At 39.9% G+C, this 17338-nt stretch overlaps 1 protein-coding gene across 1 annotated transcript in view; it reads left to right on the forward strand.

The window, feature by feature from the left end:
• The window catches only part of LOC122558306 (polycystic kidney disease protein 1-like 2), a 134249-nt gene that overhangs the window by 113626 nt on the left and 3285 nt on the right, over positions 1 to 17338 (forward strand). The window contains exons 31-33 of the mRNA XM_043706723.1: positions 5738 to 5898; positions 7278 to 7488; positions 11708 to 11809. Of these exons, the coding sequence (XP_043562658.1) occupies positions 5738 to 5898; positions 7278 to 7488; positions 11708 to 11809 (474 nt within the window). The remainder of the gene's footprint in view (positions 1 to 5737; positions 5899 to 7277; positions 7489 to 11707; positions 11810 to 17338) is intronic.

A 17338-nucleotide genomic window follows, 5' to 3' on the forward strand; every position in this document is an offset into this window, starting at 1 on the left:
CAAATTACGAACCTGCGTCTTCAGGGCTTGGATCTCTTCCTTGAATGAACTGGCATCAGCTTCCACCACTGTGACCCTGTGCTCCGCCTCATCCGACCTCTTCTCCAGGTCTCCCAGCTGCTGCTCATGTTTCTGCAGCATGAGAGACTGGAGCCAGCTTCTCTTCAATCTGTTTCCCCAACATTTCACGAGATTTCAAGACCTGGTTCACCAGGTCCTGGAGAGTAATCGGCTCTGAGGCTGCTGCAGGCTGAGCTGCAGGCCCGGCCTCAGATACTACTCCTCTCTTTTTAGGCACTTCTGGACAGCTGAAAATACAGGTAAGTCAATTTTTAAATGTTTCTTGGGGCTCCACAATCTTTCCAATGCCCCAAGAAATCCTGATGACCTGGGTTGGGCGGGTTAAAGGACCGTCCTGCTCCTGCTGCGATGCGAAGCTCTACAGTGTGATCTTCTCATATCGCCGCCATCTTAGATCCCCCTGTAATATCTTTTACCCGCCATTGATATTGACAATGAGGGAAAACCATTCTGCACGTGGCTGGCAGAATAGAAGCATCCCACCTTTGGGCACTGCTTCAGCAAATAATTCAGCGTTGTTTGGGTTTCTGAGTTTGTGCAAGTTGTGTTTATGTGTGCAATGTACTTCAATACTAATCACCTGCCAAAACCAATGTAGAAAAGTATTCTTTGAATTGCTCTTTCTGGCAATTCCTGAAGAAGGGCTAATGCCCGAAACGTCAATTCACCTGTTCCCTAGATGCTGCCTGACCTGCTGCGCTTCTCCAGCAACACATTTCCATCTCTGATCTCCAGCATCTGCAGACCTCATTTTCTCTTTCTGGCAATTAGGAAACTTATGTCAACTATGACCAGCTAGCTTCAGTGGCAATAACATTTTGGATGGAATCATGCTACCCAATTGGAAATATACAACAAGGATGAATAACTAAATCACTAAATGGTAGTTATAGTGGAAGAGAAATCTTCCTTAAGATGAAGTTGGATGTCAATGAAATAAGTCAGGCTTTTTTCATAACTACAGCTGATTAAATTAATATTACAATTGCACTGTGATTTCTATAAACAACCATTAAAATTAATCAGTCAGCAATAATTTAATCATTCATTTAATTCAATGCTTTGGGCACATGTCTTATACAGAGGTAATTATACAGGAAAATGCCTTGCAATCTGATGTATCATTTGTTGGTGAAATACCTTGATTTATTGTGCCGAGGTAATTGGTAAATCTTTAAGACTTGAATCAGGGTATTTATATTAAGTCCCACTCTTGGATCAAAACTAACAAACAAATGGAATAAAAAGGGAGAGGTTTGATAAACTGTGATTCTTTATTTAGTCACAGAGCATTTCTTTCAGCCTGACTGTATTCCGTCCAAAGCACCCGAAAAACCGAGACTAGTGACAGACAGGACTTTATAAGAAGAAAGGGAGACTGTGAATGCTCTGGGAGGGATGTCCAGTTGCTCCACAACATAGTGGCCTCTCCCATCAAAATTGCCAGAAAAAATGGACCAGTCATTTCCATCTGAGATTCCATCAATACCAGCCTGAAAGATGTCAAATGAAGGACAGATTAGGTTAGATTACATTACAGTGTGGAAACAGGCCCTTCGGCCCAACAAGTCCACACCAACCTGCCGAAGCGCAACCCACCCATACCCCTACATTTACCCCTTACCTAACACTATGGGCAATTTAGCATGGCCAATTCACCTGACCTGCACATCTTTGGACTGTGGGAGGAAACCGGAGCACCCGGAGGCGGGAATTGAACCCGGATCTCTGGCGCTGTGAGGCAGCAGTGCTAACCACTGTGCCACCGTGCCACCCAGCTGCACGGCCAGCTGGAAGGCCTATCCTTTTGAAGGAATTGTCCATGTAAAAATGCAAATCATGTTTCTGCTGTGTATGAGGAACCCTGATTGTAATTTGGTGACAAGTGGTGGAACATGCATCATACACAATACCACCCCGCATCACCCAGAAGTACAAAGAGAAGTGTACTGTCCAATTCTCTCATTCTGAACCTATGCTGCAGCTACCTGTTTACCAGTGAGCTAAACACTTCAACAAAATCCCACTATTAAAATGGACCGGGCCTTCTCTAGCACAATGCAATGGGGCAGTCAGCCAATGTATTTTGCTCATTAATCACTTGATAATTAAAACAAATCTCTTTCTCAGTCTGAGTTACAAGTACAAGTGTAAGGGAAAAATGTTAATCAACTGGTTGTGGAGATGTTGTGTTCTTATTTCCCAAAGCTAACTTTGGTAGCACTTAAAGGAGCTGAGGTGATGCTAATGTTCAGCAAATGTACTGAAACAAAAGCTTCACGTGACAAAGGGGCACTTTGGAGTATAACCTAGTGTTGTGTGACTTCTGACCTTGAAACAAAAACCGGAAGTGCTGCAAATACTCAGCAAGGCAGGCAGCAGCTGAGGAAAGAGAAACAACTTTTCAGAACGAGAAAAGGAGTTTTATCCAAAGCCTCTGGTCACATGTGAAGACCAAGTAGCAATAATACCAGAAAACAAAGTTGATGCTGCTGTTTTTGTTTCAGCTACAGACAGATTGAATTCTCAGTCCAATCATTGAGGCCAGAAAGAAGTTTGTGTCATTGCTCACGTGTCGAGACCAATCCTCTATAAAGAGAAAGGTTGTGTACAACCAATAAAGTCACATTTACATGACAACTAACTACTTACAATGGAGACTTGTATGGATGATTCAATGACAGTCATATTTGTAACTCTAGAACATGTGTTAATATTTCATAGAGATATTAAACTATTACAGTTAAATTCATCACCAATTAATGACAGAAGAAATGTGCAACAAAGGAACAAATGTAAACTGCAGCTTTTTTTTTATTCCCTCATAAAATGTGGGTGTTATGTCTGGGCCAGCTTTTCTTTTCTAAAATGGTAAATGGGATTTTACAGACCATACACAGCCCAATATGTAGAGGACTAATGGCAATGAAATAAAATAATGTCCAATGGTTATTTGTTATGATTTGAATGACTTCACATCAAGAATGAAGGTTAAGCATTAGACCATAATGTATATGTTTGACAATATGATAAGGACCCATTTTTAAAAATAATTACATTTTATTTACATATTTATTTGTATTGGTGAGCTATATCTTGCTGCTTTAATGTTTAATTTTAAACAGTCATATGGTACAGAACATAGCATGTTACAAGTAATGTTAGAATTATGTTCTGGACATGGAGGTAGTGGTGATGGTAATCTACTGTACAAACACTCTGGTTGTCTCAAATTTGTTCATCTGCTACTTTACTGGAGGCGTGAACTCACTTAGTTTAAAAAAGGACACACAAATACTATTTAGTTAAACATCACACATCACCAGGTAATAGTCCAACAGGTTTATTTGGAAGCACTAGCTTTCAGAGTGTTACTCCTTCATCAGATGGTTGTGGAGTATAAAATCATAGGACACAGAATTTATAGCAAGCATTTATGGTGTGATGTAACTGAAATTATATATTGAAAAAGACCTGATTGTTTGTTAAGTCTCTTATCTTTTAGAATAGGCATATTGGTTTCAGTTCTTTCATATATAAATCCCAGTACTTTCTTAAAGTTACATCCTCAAGTGAACTTTAACAATAGATGCCATGTTGGCCCAGATAATGCATTGAAGGTGTGAGGTTCCCTGTGTGAGGCTGTCTGTGCTTTTCTTGTTCATCGACCGCCAGTTCCGACGTGCCACAGCAAGAAACCGTAATGACCTCCTCAGGAGACAGACACGAGCTGCAACTGACAGGGTACCCCTTGTTGTCCAGTACTTCGCAGGAGCTAAAAAAACTATGCCATCTTCCTTGCAGCCTGCAACACATTGTCAATGAGGATGAGAACCTTGACAAGACCTTCCGGAAACCTGCAGTTCTTGCCTTTAACAACCACCAAACCTCAAACAGATCATTGTTTGTCGCAAACTGCCCGGCCTTCAGGACAACACCATACAATCCTGTCATGGTAGACGCTTCAAGACGTGTCAGAGTGTCAACATGGATACCACCATTACACATGGGGACACCTCCCACCACTTATCGGGCAGGTACTTATGTGACTCAGCCAACATTGTCTATCTCATACGCTGCAAGCAAGGATGTCCTGAGGCATGATACATTGGTGAGACCGAGCAGAGGCTACAGCAACGGATAAATAACAATCAACAGACACGAGTGTTCCCTCCAAGTCGGAGAACACATCAGCAGTCTAGGACATTCAACCTCGGACCTTCGGGTGACCATCCTCTAATGCTGACTTCAGGAGAGGCAACAACACAAAGTGGCCGAGCAGAGCCTGATAGCCAAGTTCAGTACCCAAGGGGATGGCTTCAATGGGGACCTTGGGTTCATGTCACAGTACAGGTGACCCCACTGCACTACATGCACACACACACACACGCTTGTGGGGTGAATTTGTACTTGCAGAATTACATTGTATTTGCTCAAAAACTGCATGAATCCATGTAAGCTTCTGTAAGTTCCTTTTTTAGATTATAATCCGTCTGAACATTGGGACACAGACAACCACACACAGGGCACCTCACACCTTTAGTACATTATCTGGGCTAAAATGGCACCTATTTTTAAAGTTCACTTGAGAATGTAACTTTAAGAAAGTACTGGGTTTTACATATGAAAGAACTGAAATCAACATGCCCATTCTAAAAAGATTTGAAGATGCCGGTGTTGGACTGGGGGTACAAAGTTAAAAATCACACAACACCAGGTTATTGTCCAACAGGTTTATCGACCACCTGATGAAGGAGCAGCGCTCCAAAAGGTAGTGCTTCCAAATAAACCTGTTGGACTATAACCTGGTGTTGTATGATTTTTAACATTCTAAAAGATGAGAGACTTAACAAACAATCCAGGTCTTTTTCAATGTATAATTCCAGTTACATCACATTGTAAACTTTTGCTATAAATTCTGTGTCCTATCATCTTATACTCCATAGCCACCTGATGAAGAAGCAGCGCTCTGAAAGCTACTGCTTCCAATTAAATCTGTTGGACTATAACCTGAGATTGTGTGATTTTTAACTTCGTACACCCCAGTCCAATACCAGCACCTCCAAATCATGAATACCATATAGGTCAGCATATTAAACATTGATATGCTATTATCCAGAGACTTGATTCACAGTGCTAATCATCGACAGTCATGATTTAGGATTTTCTTTTGGGTTGGGCTATCACTCTTTTATGATCACAAGATGTTTCCACTCCACAACATAAATACTACATTTATAGGGCACAATTTTTCCGAAAGATAAATAATCCTTCTATGGGACCAAATTCCTTTCCTGACACAATGGATGAGGCTAATTTGTAACAATCCTATTTCGAGCCCTTCCATGCATCAGCTATTTCAGCAACAAGCCACATTGCCTTTGATTAAACTAAATGCTTCATTACTCAGCTGTACCACCAGATGGTTTGCCGCCTTTTTGAGTAAAGAGTGTATAATGATATTAATCCTGAAAACAGAAATGAATCATAGGTGCAGAAATAATTGCATTTAGAACATTTAAGAAAATGGCATGTTAAAAAACAGATCTGAACAAAAAGGGTCAGAAGTGCAATTTAATTCAATACTGTGATTGTGAAGAAAGATCTTCAATTTATCCAGATTTATTCAAACTGTATGTGTTCGGTCCTCTTTCAGGGAAAACTCCTAAAGCAAAAAAGAATGAAATACTTCTGTGACAAATGGAACTTGATTAATTTAGCCATTATCTTGTGCAGCTGCAGTGCACTTGGACTGTATATAAAACGGGCTGTCCTTGGAAATCGAGTTATGAATGATTACTTGAAAAATCAGGACAGGTAAGTAGACAAATTCTTATGCTGTGCAAATTGTTGAAGACGTATTCAAATCAATGGAGATAAGGCAGGGTCTGTTCCCAGACATAATGCTTGCAGGATGATATGACCCATTGCTTTAAGAATTTAAATTTACTGCTGACAGAGATGAAGTAGTTTACGCCTCAACTCTAAATAGGGGTGAGCATACACTCCTGGTCTAGAGCAAAATATTTCAATTGATTTATTTTCAAAAGACAAATTTCATTTCTAATTGAAGAAGAAAGTAGCAGCTGCTTTTGTGCTTTGGGGACCAGTGCAGTGTTTGTTCTAAAATTTGCCAAAAGAACTGGTTTAACATTATTGAGGATTTAATGTATATGGGATAGCAAGTAATTACTATTGACCCACCCTGAGTAAAGAAATGTTCTTTGAACTGCATCTCTGGGTTATTGATAAACACTGGCGCTTATTGCACAGTAACTTCACAATTCATCGTAGGATTTGGCTCCAAAATGGTCAGGTTTTAAATCTTTTCTTTTTAATTGTGTTACAAAGCCATTTCTTTCTTAAACAATCAGGCTACCTTGTTAAGATAAATATGACTACACTTCTGATTGGGCCTAGCCATTATGGGTAACATCCACAACTTTATATTTGTTTTTCATTCCTTACTTCAAACTCTGGTTTATGTGAGTAATTTACCTTTCAACCCTTATTTTTCATGTAGCTACTGTTAGGCAGCAAAAATCCCTTATTCACATGCCTCATATTTTCCCAACAAATTATCTAAATTATTGATTTGTTTTCATTTTTAGTCAATGACCTGTACCTTGCAATTTTGTTATGATTAATTTCAAGAACTATGATAGCAATTTAGTAAGATGAATCAGTTATAAACTCCAAGTGTATAACTTGCTTTAAAGATAAGGTTATTGATTTAAAGATAAGGTTATTGATTTACAAGGCACTGAATTTGAATATTTTTTTTTAAATTTGTAAGCATAATGATGTGAAATTATTCCTCTACTACACAATTCTCTACTGTACATATTCTATTCACTGTTAATTTATCCAACGCAAAACATTTTGCAAGTGAGAATCTGGTGAAGTTGAATTAGTTGAAGGTTCTTTTTTGGTCAGGATTTTACAAGAATGTTCTGTTTTTAACTGAAGTGTGTCAGGATCTTTTACATTCAGGATTGCTGCTCCCACATTTCTCCCAGAGCGTTCTGAGTTGGTGAAACATAGTGATAATTGCGAGCCTACAGCTACAATAACTATATCAAATTGCAGTTTTCAACACAAGACAATATTCCAATATAGCTGATATTAAATTGAATAGATAAACATTATTTTTCAAAACCATTTAAAATCTAAATTATGTTGGTGGTTACTTCCAGGTTTGTAAATTTCTACGGAACTGCAATTACAGACTCGAGTCTGGGTTATGTGATTGCCTTTTTGGTATCACTGGCAACTGTTAAACTGTGGAATCTGCTGCGTTTGAATCCCAAGATGCACTTGATTACTTCTTCACTACAGAGAGCCTGGAGTAATCTCTTGGGACTTCTGGTCATCTTGATGGTGTTACTTATTGCCTATTCCTCTGTAGTAAGAAATCATTTTCTTCTTAAAACTAAGAAGTTTTCAATTTCTATAGCATTGTTTAGATTCAGACTTCCAAATAGTACAAAGCATTTATTTTTTAGGGACATATGTCAGCAAGTATTATGCTTATGCTGCCACTCATGGAATTTAAATTAATCTCAACATGACTCCTTTCCCAAAGTACGAACAGTTCAGTATGAAGTAGGAAGTAATCATGGCATTTGTTCCTCATGTACTGTGTCAATTTACTCAAAATAATGCTTGGGCATTTTTATGGAGGTCTATCCAGATGATGCAATCTGGTTGAGAATTCTGTAAAAGAATTGAATTTGAAAACTTGCATTGTTTCTGGTGTAGGATAATCTGATGGCCTGACCCTATGATTAAACAAATTCATGTCATGCTCTTGATTGGATCAAGATTGCACACATAATTCTCTGTGCAATCACATCCAAGCTGTAAGTAAATATTTTTTTAAAAATTAAGTGAATAGGAGGCACTTCGCTGTTGAGAGGTAGGCAGAGAGATGGATTAAGTCATTGCAGAGTCCTGAAAGGAAGCCACTAGCCAGGTATTTGTACAATACACAGGCATTTGACAGGGGAAGCTTAATATTTCCAAATTTGGGAAAAAACTGAATAAACATTTTAATATTTATGAATCTACTAAAGCCAAGACAATGAATATGAGTTATTTATTTTAATCTATTAAAAGTGTCTCTTTAATCCATCTGTTGTGATCTGCCTTAATCCATTTCCTCAGTCAAGTCTTACCTCTGACATTCTTGACCAATTTACAGGGGAAGGATAATTGGATCAAAATGCATGGAGCATTTTATTGGTTTGATTAAACTTGAGAACTATAGATACATGCATCATTTGATTGCCCTTTGTAGAACTACTCACTACAAACTGTACCTTATAGTCTGGTATTCGAGGCTGTACAGTATCTACAACCTCAAATACATACACACACACACACACAAACAAACACACACACTTCATCTGGAGGGGCTGGAAGTTCAGATAGCACATGTTCAGAAATTAGCCAACATAGCAGGTTAAATTATGTGACACTTGCAGGTAAATTCAAGATTTTCTTTAGCCAGAGTTATGATGTCGCCTATCGATCATAAAAGGAAGTTGGGTTTCTTGAGCCTTGGTCAACACCGCACTAAGCTAAAAACATAAGGAAGGCTTTGGAAACTTCAGCCACCATTCCTTCAGATATGGCTTAATAACCTCAGGGATAAGTCTTGATTTAGAACTGACCTTATTACAGAACGTGGAGGACAGATTAGAGATCTATGAATTAAAGCTTTCCTGCTGTCAGTAGGTCTTTAAAAACAACTTACTATAGCTCTAAACATTAATTCTAAAGATAGATATTCAGGGAGCTCAAGTCATTCTAGGATCTATACTTGGTCTCCTCTAATTTCTCATCAGTATGCAATTCCCTTGGTGACACAGTCCAAAAGAAAGTCATGTTTATATGTATCCTGCTCCTCAGATGATGCCTGACCTGCTGTGCTTTTCCAGCGCCACTCTAATCTAGACTTTGGTTTCCAGCATCTGCAGTCCTTGTTTTTACCATGTTTATACGTATGCTAACAACACCTACCTCCAGATCACTATCACCTCACTCAACCCCTCCATTATCATGAATTTATCATTATGCTTGTATGCCATAAAGTATTGATGAGCAGAAATTTCCTCCAACTTAATATTGGAAAGACCATTCTCTCTCTGATATAAGCTATCAACTCCCTCCCTGGTGCAGAATAGGAGTGAACCAGACAACTGACAGCCTTAGTATTATGGTTGATCCTGAGGTGAAATTCCAGCTACATATTGGCACCATTCCACCTCCATCATATCACGTTAATTTGCCTCCATATCAGCTTATCTGCTGAAACCCTCTTCTATGCCATGGTTGTCTGTAGCTGTTTGAACACAATCCTGACTAACACCCTGTGTCCACACTTCATGATCTTAAGCTCATCCAAAATTCTGCCTGTATCTTCGCACATGACAATTCTCATTCGGCCATCACCTTGTGCCTGTTGATGTATGTCATTAGTGAAGCAACACCTCAATTTTCACCTCATAAGTCTCTCTGCCTCTCTAACTTGTTACGCACTCTTTAACATTTACTTCTTTTATCAAACTTTTGTCACCTTTCTTAATTTTCTCTTATGTGCTCAATGCTGGATTTTATTCAGGCTTCACCCTGAGCCCCTTGAGACTTTTTAATATATTAATGGTGTTATTAAAATGCAACATGTTACCGTAGAAAGTTTTATCATAATGATACAAATTAGGGAAGTCTCATAAATATACATTAGCAAATAGCTTATTTGTATTGTGATTTATATTTTGAGTATTGCAAATAAAGGACCATTTTGTTGGAGGTTTTTGATTCAAACTCATTAGGACAATTTGCAAGATGAAATCAAGGGCTTTTTAAACGTCATTTTTTGAAAATGCCAAAGATTAGTTTATTGCCCACTAGTAGTTATGCTGGAAGGGGCTGGTGTACCTTATTGAATCACGACGTGGAGGTGCTGGTGTTGAACTGGGGTGGAAAAGTTAAAATTTACACAACACCAGATTATAGTTCAACAGGTTTATTTGGAAGCACTAGCTTTTGGAGCACTGCTCCTTCAGGTAGCTTTGGGACAGGATCATTATCCTGCTCCACAGTTCGCTGATGAAGGAGCAGCGCTCTGAAACCTTATTGAATCACTGCAGTCATTATGGCATTGGTGCTACTATTATAGTAGTAAGATTGTTTTTACCATTAAATGCCTTGTAGATTCCTTCAAAGGATTTTATCAGCCTGTTATATAGTCTGGGACTGGAATTATATATAAACCTAACTGAGTAAGGCTGTTAAATCTGGTGAGTAGTTTTGCTTTGGAGGATATATGAAATGTTTCTTCACTTTTGAAGGAGCAGCGCTCTGAAAGTTAGTGCTTCCAATTAAATCTGTTGGACTATGACTTGGTGTTGTATGATTTTTAACTTGGTACACCGGTCCAATACCGGCATCTTCACTTTGAGCAGCAGAGAATTATTTCACATTGCAACAGTGTTACTGTGCCATTATGAGTTCAATTGTGCAACTGCAAGATCTATTTCTAAGGCTGCAAATTTATCTTTATTGCTCAGTATGTGTTGGGATTCCAATAGTTCCACGTGCTATAAAATTGGACATATTGGCATCCTCATAAATAAGCCATTTGTTTATCTTGCAAACCTGAGACTGAAATAGAATGCATTAAAGCTATTCTGCAGGATATTGGTTACACTAATAAGATCAATTCTCATCTTATGTTGCAGTAATTCAGGCAGTCTGCTCAGTCTACCTCAGATGAGGGCTTACGTATTGAAAGGTTTGAGCAATAGGTGAAGCTAACTGTTTCCTGCTGCTGCTATGCAGTAGCAATGCAAATGGTGTTCACCAAGAACAGGATGATGCCATCAGGCCAAAACATATTCTGCCAATCACACTAATTAGTGTTGTGATATATGATTTTCAGTGCTGGTGTGATGCCGGCTATGGGGAACACACCTTCCGAAGGTTGGTGGATCATTTCAGAAACATGTCCATGCATGTTCAGAATCTGTTCAGAACAAACAAAGTACTGACCATACCCAATCAGTCCATGCTTCCAAAACTCACAATATCTAACATTTGATGTAATTCTACAATTGGACATCTTTTGCTGGATAATCCTGAGTAAGCAAAGAATCATACTAACAACCAATCTAAGATTGTCAGCTAAGTTTGCAGTGTGGCACATTTACATGTAATGTAAGCTAAACATACTAATACACAGGACACTGTTCTTTGTAGATAGAAAGAACATGCATTACACTTTGCCTGTATCAACTCAACAAAATAGGATGACAACAATTTGCTGGTTACTTTCTCAGGGTAATGCCCTAACCAATCAGTGTTACATTGGACTGTCCAAAATTTAAGCAAAACCCAGATGTTAGCTGTCATTCATCATTTGGTGCATTCTCCATGGCAATGCCTGAGGCAATTTCAGTTCATTTACCAACCAATCAGTACTTCCCTCTCACTGGGGTAGAATTTCCTCTTTGAAATATTATTCTTGCAAATTGTCCTGTCTTTCTTCAGCAATACTCAAATTCAGTACTACTAAATAAAACCTACATGATGTAAAATTAATGGTTGACTCTCTCTCCCACAGTGTTACCTGGTGCTTGGTTTATACCTATCCTCCTACAGGACTTTCAGCACTGCAGTTATAACAATTATCCATCTGCTGCTTGGAGCCTTCAACTATAATGAGGTGGGATTTCACTAACTGTACAGTATAAGACCACATGATAAAGGAGCAAAATTAGGCCATTTGGCCTATCAGGTGTGCACCGTTATTCGATCTTGTTTCCCAAACCCATTCTCCTGCCTTCTCCCCATAATCCTTGATCCCTTTACTAGTCAAGAACTATCTATCTCTATTAAAAACACTCAATGACTTTGCCTCCACAGCCCTCAGTATTGATGAGTTCCATAGATTAACCATCCTCTGGCTGAAGAAATTCCTCCTCATCTCAGTTCTAAAGGCCGTCCCATCACTGAGACTGTGCCCTCAGATCCTAGTCTTTCCTATTAGTAGAAACACCTTCTCACATCCACTCCATCCAGGCCTCTCAGTATTCTGTAAATTTAATGAGATCCTCTTCATCCTTTGAAACTCTATAAAGTACAAACCCAGAGTTCTCAACCATCCTCATATGACAAGCCCATAATCCCTTGGGTCATTCTTGTAAAGCTCCTCTGGATGCTGTCTAATGGCAGCACATCCTTCTTTAGATACATGTCCCAAACCTGCTCACACTAGTTCAAATGTGGTCTGACCAGGGCCTTATACTGCCTCAGTACTTCATATATGCTCTTGTACTCTAGCTCCCTTGAAATGGATGCTAATATCGCATTTACCTTTCTAACTGCCAAATAAACCTGCATGTTAATGTTAAGAGAATCCTGAACTAGGTCTCTCTAGTCCCTTTGTGCTTCAGATTTGCAAGGCCTTTCTCCATTTAGAAAATAGTCTATGCCTGTAATCTTCCTACCAAGGTGCATAACCTCACATTTTTCCACATTGTATTTTATCTGCCACTTCTTTGCCCATTCTCTTAACATATCCAAGTCTTTCTGCAGCCTCTCCGCTTTATCAACACTAACTGTCCACTTTATGTCAAACTTAGCAACAATGTCCTCCTTCCTTCATCCAGATCGTTAATGTCTCTTACGAATAGTTGTGATAACAACATGGATCTCTGTGGCACTCCACTAGTCATTGGCTGCCCTCCTGAAAAAGACCCCTTTATACCTACTGTCTGCCTACCAACAGTCAGCCAATCCTCTAACCATTCCAGAACCTTGCCCCTTATTCCATGGGCTCTTATCTTATTTAGCAAACTCCCATGTGGCAGGTTGTCAAAGGCCCTCTGGAAATCCAAATAGATTCTGTCCACTGACTCTCCTTTGTCTAACTTACTCATTACTTATTCAAAGAATTCTAATAGGTTTGTCAGGTATGACCTCCCCTTGATGAAGTTGTGCTGACTCCGCCCTATTCTACATTGCACTTCCAAGTAACCTACAATCTCATTCTTAATGGTGGACTCTAAAACCTTACCAACAAATGAGATCAAACTTACCAGCCTATAATTTCCTTTCTTCTGTTTCCCTCCCTTCTTAAACAGAGGTATTATCTTAGCCATTTTCCAGTCTTCTGGCAGCCTCTCTCCCTCCCTGATTCCAGTGATTCCTGAAAGATCACCAATGCCTCCATAATCCCCTCACATATCTCCTTCAGAACTCTGGAGTGTACTCCATCCAGTCTGGCTGATTTATCCACCTTTGGACCTTTCAGCTTCCCCAGCACCTTCTCTTTAGTGATGGCCGCTACACTGATCTCTGACACCGACTCTCACTGAAGTTATGGTACTGATGTCTTCCTCTGCAATTTTTTTGTTCTCCATAACAACTTCTCCAGCCTCATTTTCCAGTTGTCCGAGATCCACTCTTGCCTCTCTCCTTTTATATGTCTAAAAATCTCTTGGAATCTTCTTTTATATTACTAGCTAGCTTACCTTCATATTTTATCTTCTTCCCTTATTCTTTTCTAGTTGTCCTCGACTGGTGTTTAAAAGCTTCCCACTTATCTTTCTGGTATTGTATGTTTTTTTCTTTTGCTTTTATGCTGTCCCTGGGTGTCCCTTGTCAGTCATAGTTGCCTCATTCAACCTTCGTATGTTTTTCTGCATTGGGACAAAATTCTGCTATGTCTCCTGAATTACCTCCAGAAACTCCTGCCATTGCTGCTCCACTGTCTTCCCTTCCAATCAACATTGTTTTGTATAGTGTGTGCATTTAAGTAGAACAGCTTCCATCTTGCAATGACTGCACCCTCCTTCTCATTGTTGTCCCCTTATCTGCTGTACCTGAAGTTAGATTTCTCATCCTTTCCAAAGTCTTTGTCGTTTTACTTGTTCTGGAAACTTTAATAATCTCTGCTGATGCCTCTCTGTCTTTAACATTTTCTCTAATTTATTTTAAAGTCCTACACCCCAAGTCCTAGTTATACAACTTGCCAGGATTCTGGTCCCAGCATGATACCCTTATGATTCAGATGGAGCCCATCCCATCGGAACAGCTCCCTCCTTCCCTAGTACTGGTTCCAATGTCCCATGAATTCAAACCTGCTTCTCCCACACCACACATGTTTACCTCTTTAATCTTGTTGACTCTGTGCCAATTTGCTCATGGCTCAGGTAGTTATCCAGATATAATTACCTTTCTAGTTTTGCTTTCTATTTAGCCTCGAGCTGTTTACATTCCCTCAGCAGAACCTCTTTTCTCATTCTACTTATATTGCTGGTGGCTACGTGGATCATGACATCGAGGTCTTTCCCCTCCCCTCCCACTCCAGGTTCCTCTGCAGCCCAGATGAGATACCCTGAACTCAGGCACCAGACTGCCAACACAGCCTTAGGGACTCTTGATCTTGGCCACAGAGAACAGTTTATTCTCCTGACTATACTATCCTTGATGACAACTAGATTTCTCTTGCTTCCCTCTCTTCAATGGCAGTCTGTATCACTGCACTATGGTCAGTTTGCTCATCCTCCCTAAAGTCTCCACTCTGTCCAACTTCATGAACAGTTTCTTGCCATAAAGTGTGTTGAGATTTCACCTGTTATCCCATACTTGCCTCATATACTCCATACTACATCCCTTTTCTCCAATGCTAGTCTGACTTTAGCACTTGCCGCAGCCAAGAAAATATGCTGCTGCTGGGAAATCCTGGAATAGATGATCATGGCTTACACCGTTTTGAATTCTGGTTGTACCCTGGTCAAGCACTGACAGTGTGGATGTGCCCTTCACTGTCAATGCGATGGCACAGCAAACCAACACTTCTCACAGTACAGAGGCAGCATGGCTAACACTTCCTTATACATGCAACTGCAAGTTCTAACCACGTGACTCCCTAAATTCTCAGTTTCCTTGATCTCCTTGCTCTGTTTAACATAGAATAATGTGCCTAAGATAAGCTTTTATTGTTACTCATGGAAAAAGTCAAGCTCTTGTTTCAAGACTTCCATGCATTTTAATTTTAACCCTATTAGTATTAACCTTTTGCCCTCATTTCAATCAGACTATCTTAAATCTTGGATATAGAAAAAAAGAAACAAACCCTGTTAAACCCTTAACGATTCACACACAATTATCCAAGCTCAGCAGTATTTTGATACTGCAGACAAAAAAAGCTGAACTCTGTAAATTTGCAGATTTTTACTGCTGCCTTTAAAGCAGAGAACTTGTGTAACACATACTAATTTCTCTGATTGTTAATTGAGCACTAGAATAGTCCCCATGGATTGGAAGGCAGCAAATGTAACTTTGCTGTCAGAAAACAATGGAGAGAGAGACCTGGGAAAATGCCTGACTTTAATACTGTGGCAAATACTATAATCTATAAGGGCTGTGATACCAAGGCACTTGGTAAACCACTAAAACAAGGCAGAATCAAAATTGGTTCATAAGAGAGAATTAATTTTTGACAAATCTAAATGAAGTTTTTTCAGTGCATAACTGGTGCAGGGTAGATAGGAGAAATGACTAACATTTTTGGATTTTCGGGAGATGATTAATAAAGTGCCCGATAATAGGCTATTTCTCTTGACCAGAGTTCATGGCATTGGGATGATGTATTACTGTGGATTGAATATTGGTCAACAGATAGAAAACGGAGAATAGGGATATGTGAGTCATTTTAGTGCTGGCATCGTATAACCAGTTAATTATCACAAGGATGAGAGCTTGGACCTCAACTTAAAGTACTGTGACAGTTTTGGTTATCTTGCACCTAAAGGAAAATATACTTGTTTTAGTGGGAGTGCAAAGTTTATTTCTGAGATAAGAAGCTGACACATGAATTAATATTCAGATAGAATGGGCTTATCATGTCTGATGTTCTGAACTATGAAGATGTATCCCATTGGAACATTTGAAGTTCTCCAAAGGCTTCTGAGAAGCTGTTTACCCTGACTGGAGATTCCATACTGTTGTTTCAGGATAAGAGGCCAGCCATTTAGAACTGGGAAGAATCAGCCAGATCATGCCAGTGACCAGGAGAAAGTGAAGACTGCAGATGCTGGAGATCAGAGCCGAAAAATGTGTTGCTGGAAAAGTGCAGCAGGTCATGCAGCATCCAAGGAGCAGGAGAATCGACGTTTCGGGCATAAGAAGAAGGGTTTCAGGAAGAAGAAGGGCTTATGCCCGAAACATCAATTCTCCTGCTCCTTGGATGCTGCCTGGCCTGCTGTGCTTTTCCAGCAACACATTTTTCATGCCAGTGACCATGCTTCTATTTGAGTCACTTCCCATTTTGTTCTTATCTCCAACATGCTTATCTATTCTCCCATTAAATGAATTTAAACAATCTTGTACATTCTCCTGGAAAAGTTCAACCAACTGGACCACTAAGATTCAGTATTGAGATACACTTTCTCGCTAATTTGCAGAGGTACAAATTGATTTGGTGCCTAGAACTACCAGGAATAATGTTGTGCTGCAACTAGACGTTAACAGTTAGAAGGGAAGATAGGAAGTCCAACAAACATCTTCAAACACCACAAATGAAACCTCTTTTCTGTTAAAGTCAGTATAGTATCCAATGGAAAGGTCACTATTTCATGCAAAAATTAAATCTGTGATTTACATGTATTGCTGGTTTTATATTCTGGATTAGTGGTGCTGGAAAAACGCAGTAGTTCAGGCAGCATCTGAGGAGCAGTCAAATCGACGTTTTGGGCAAAAGCCCTTCATCAGGAATACAGGCAGAGTGCCTGAAGGGTGGAGAGATAAATGAGAGGAGGGTGGGGGTGGGGAGAAAGTAGCATAGAGTACAATAGGTGAGTGGGGGAGGGGATGAAGGTGATAGGTCAGAGAGGAGGGTGGAGTGGATAGGTGGAAAAGAAGATAGGCAGGTATGACAAGTCATGGGGACAGTGCTGAGCTGGAAGTTTGGAACTCTGGTGAGGTGGAGTAAGGGGAAACGAGGAAACTGTTGAAGTCCACATTGAAGTCCACCCCGATGCGGTCCTCTACATTGGGGAGACTGGACGCCTCCTAGCAGAGCGCTTTAGGGAACATCTCTGGGACACCCGCACCAATCAACCACACCACCCTGTGGCCCAACATTTCAATTCCCCCTCCCACTCTGCCGAGGACGTGGAGGCCCTGGGCCTCCTTCACCGCCGCTCCCTCACCACCCGACGCCTGGAGGAAGAACGCCTCATCTTCC

The sequence above is a fragment of the Chiloscyllium plagiosum genome, chromosome 17 (genome assembly GCF_004010195.1).
Source record: "Chiloscyllium plagiosum isolate BGI_BamShark_2017 chromosome 17, ASM401019v2, whole genome shotgun sequence".
NCBI classification, from domain to species: domain Eukaryota; kingdom Metazoa; phylum Chordata; class Chondrichthyes; order Orectolobiformes; family Hemiscylliidae; genus Chiloscyllium; species Chiloscyllium plagiosum.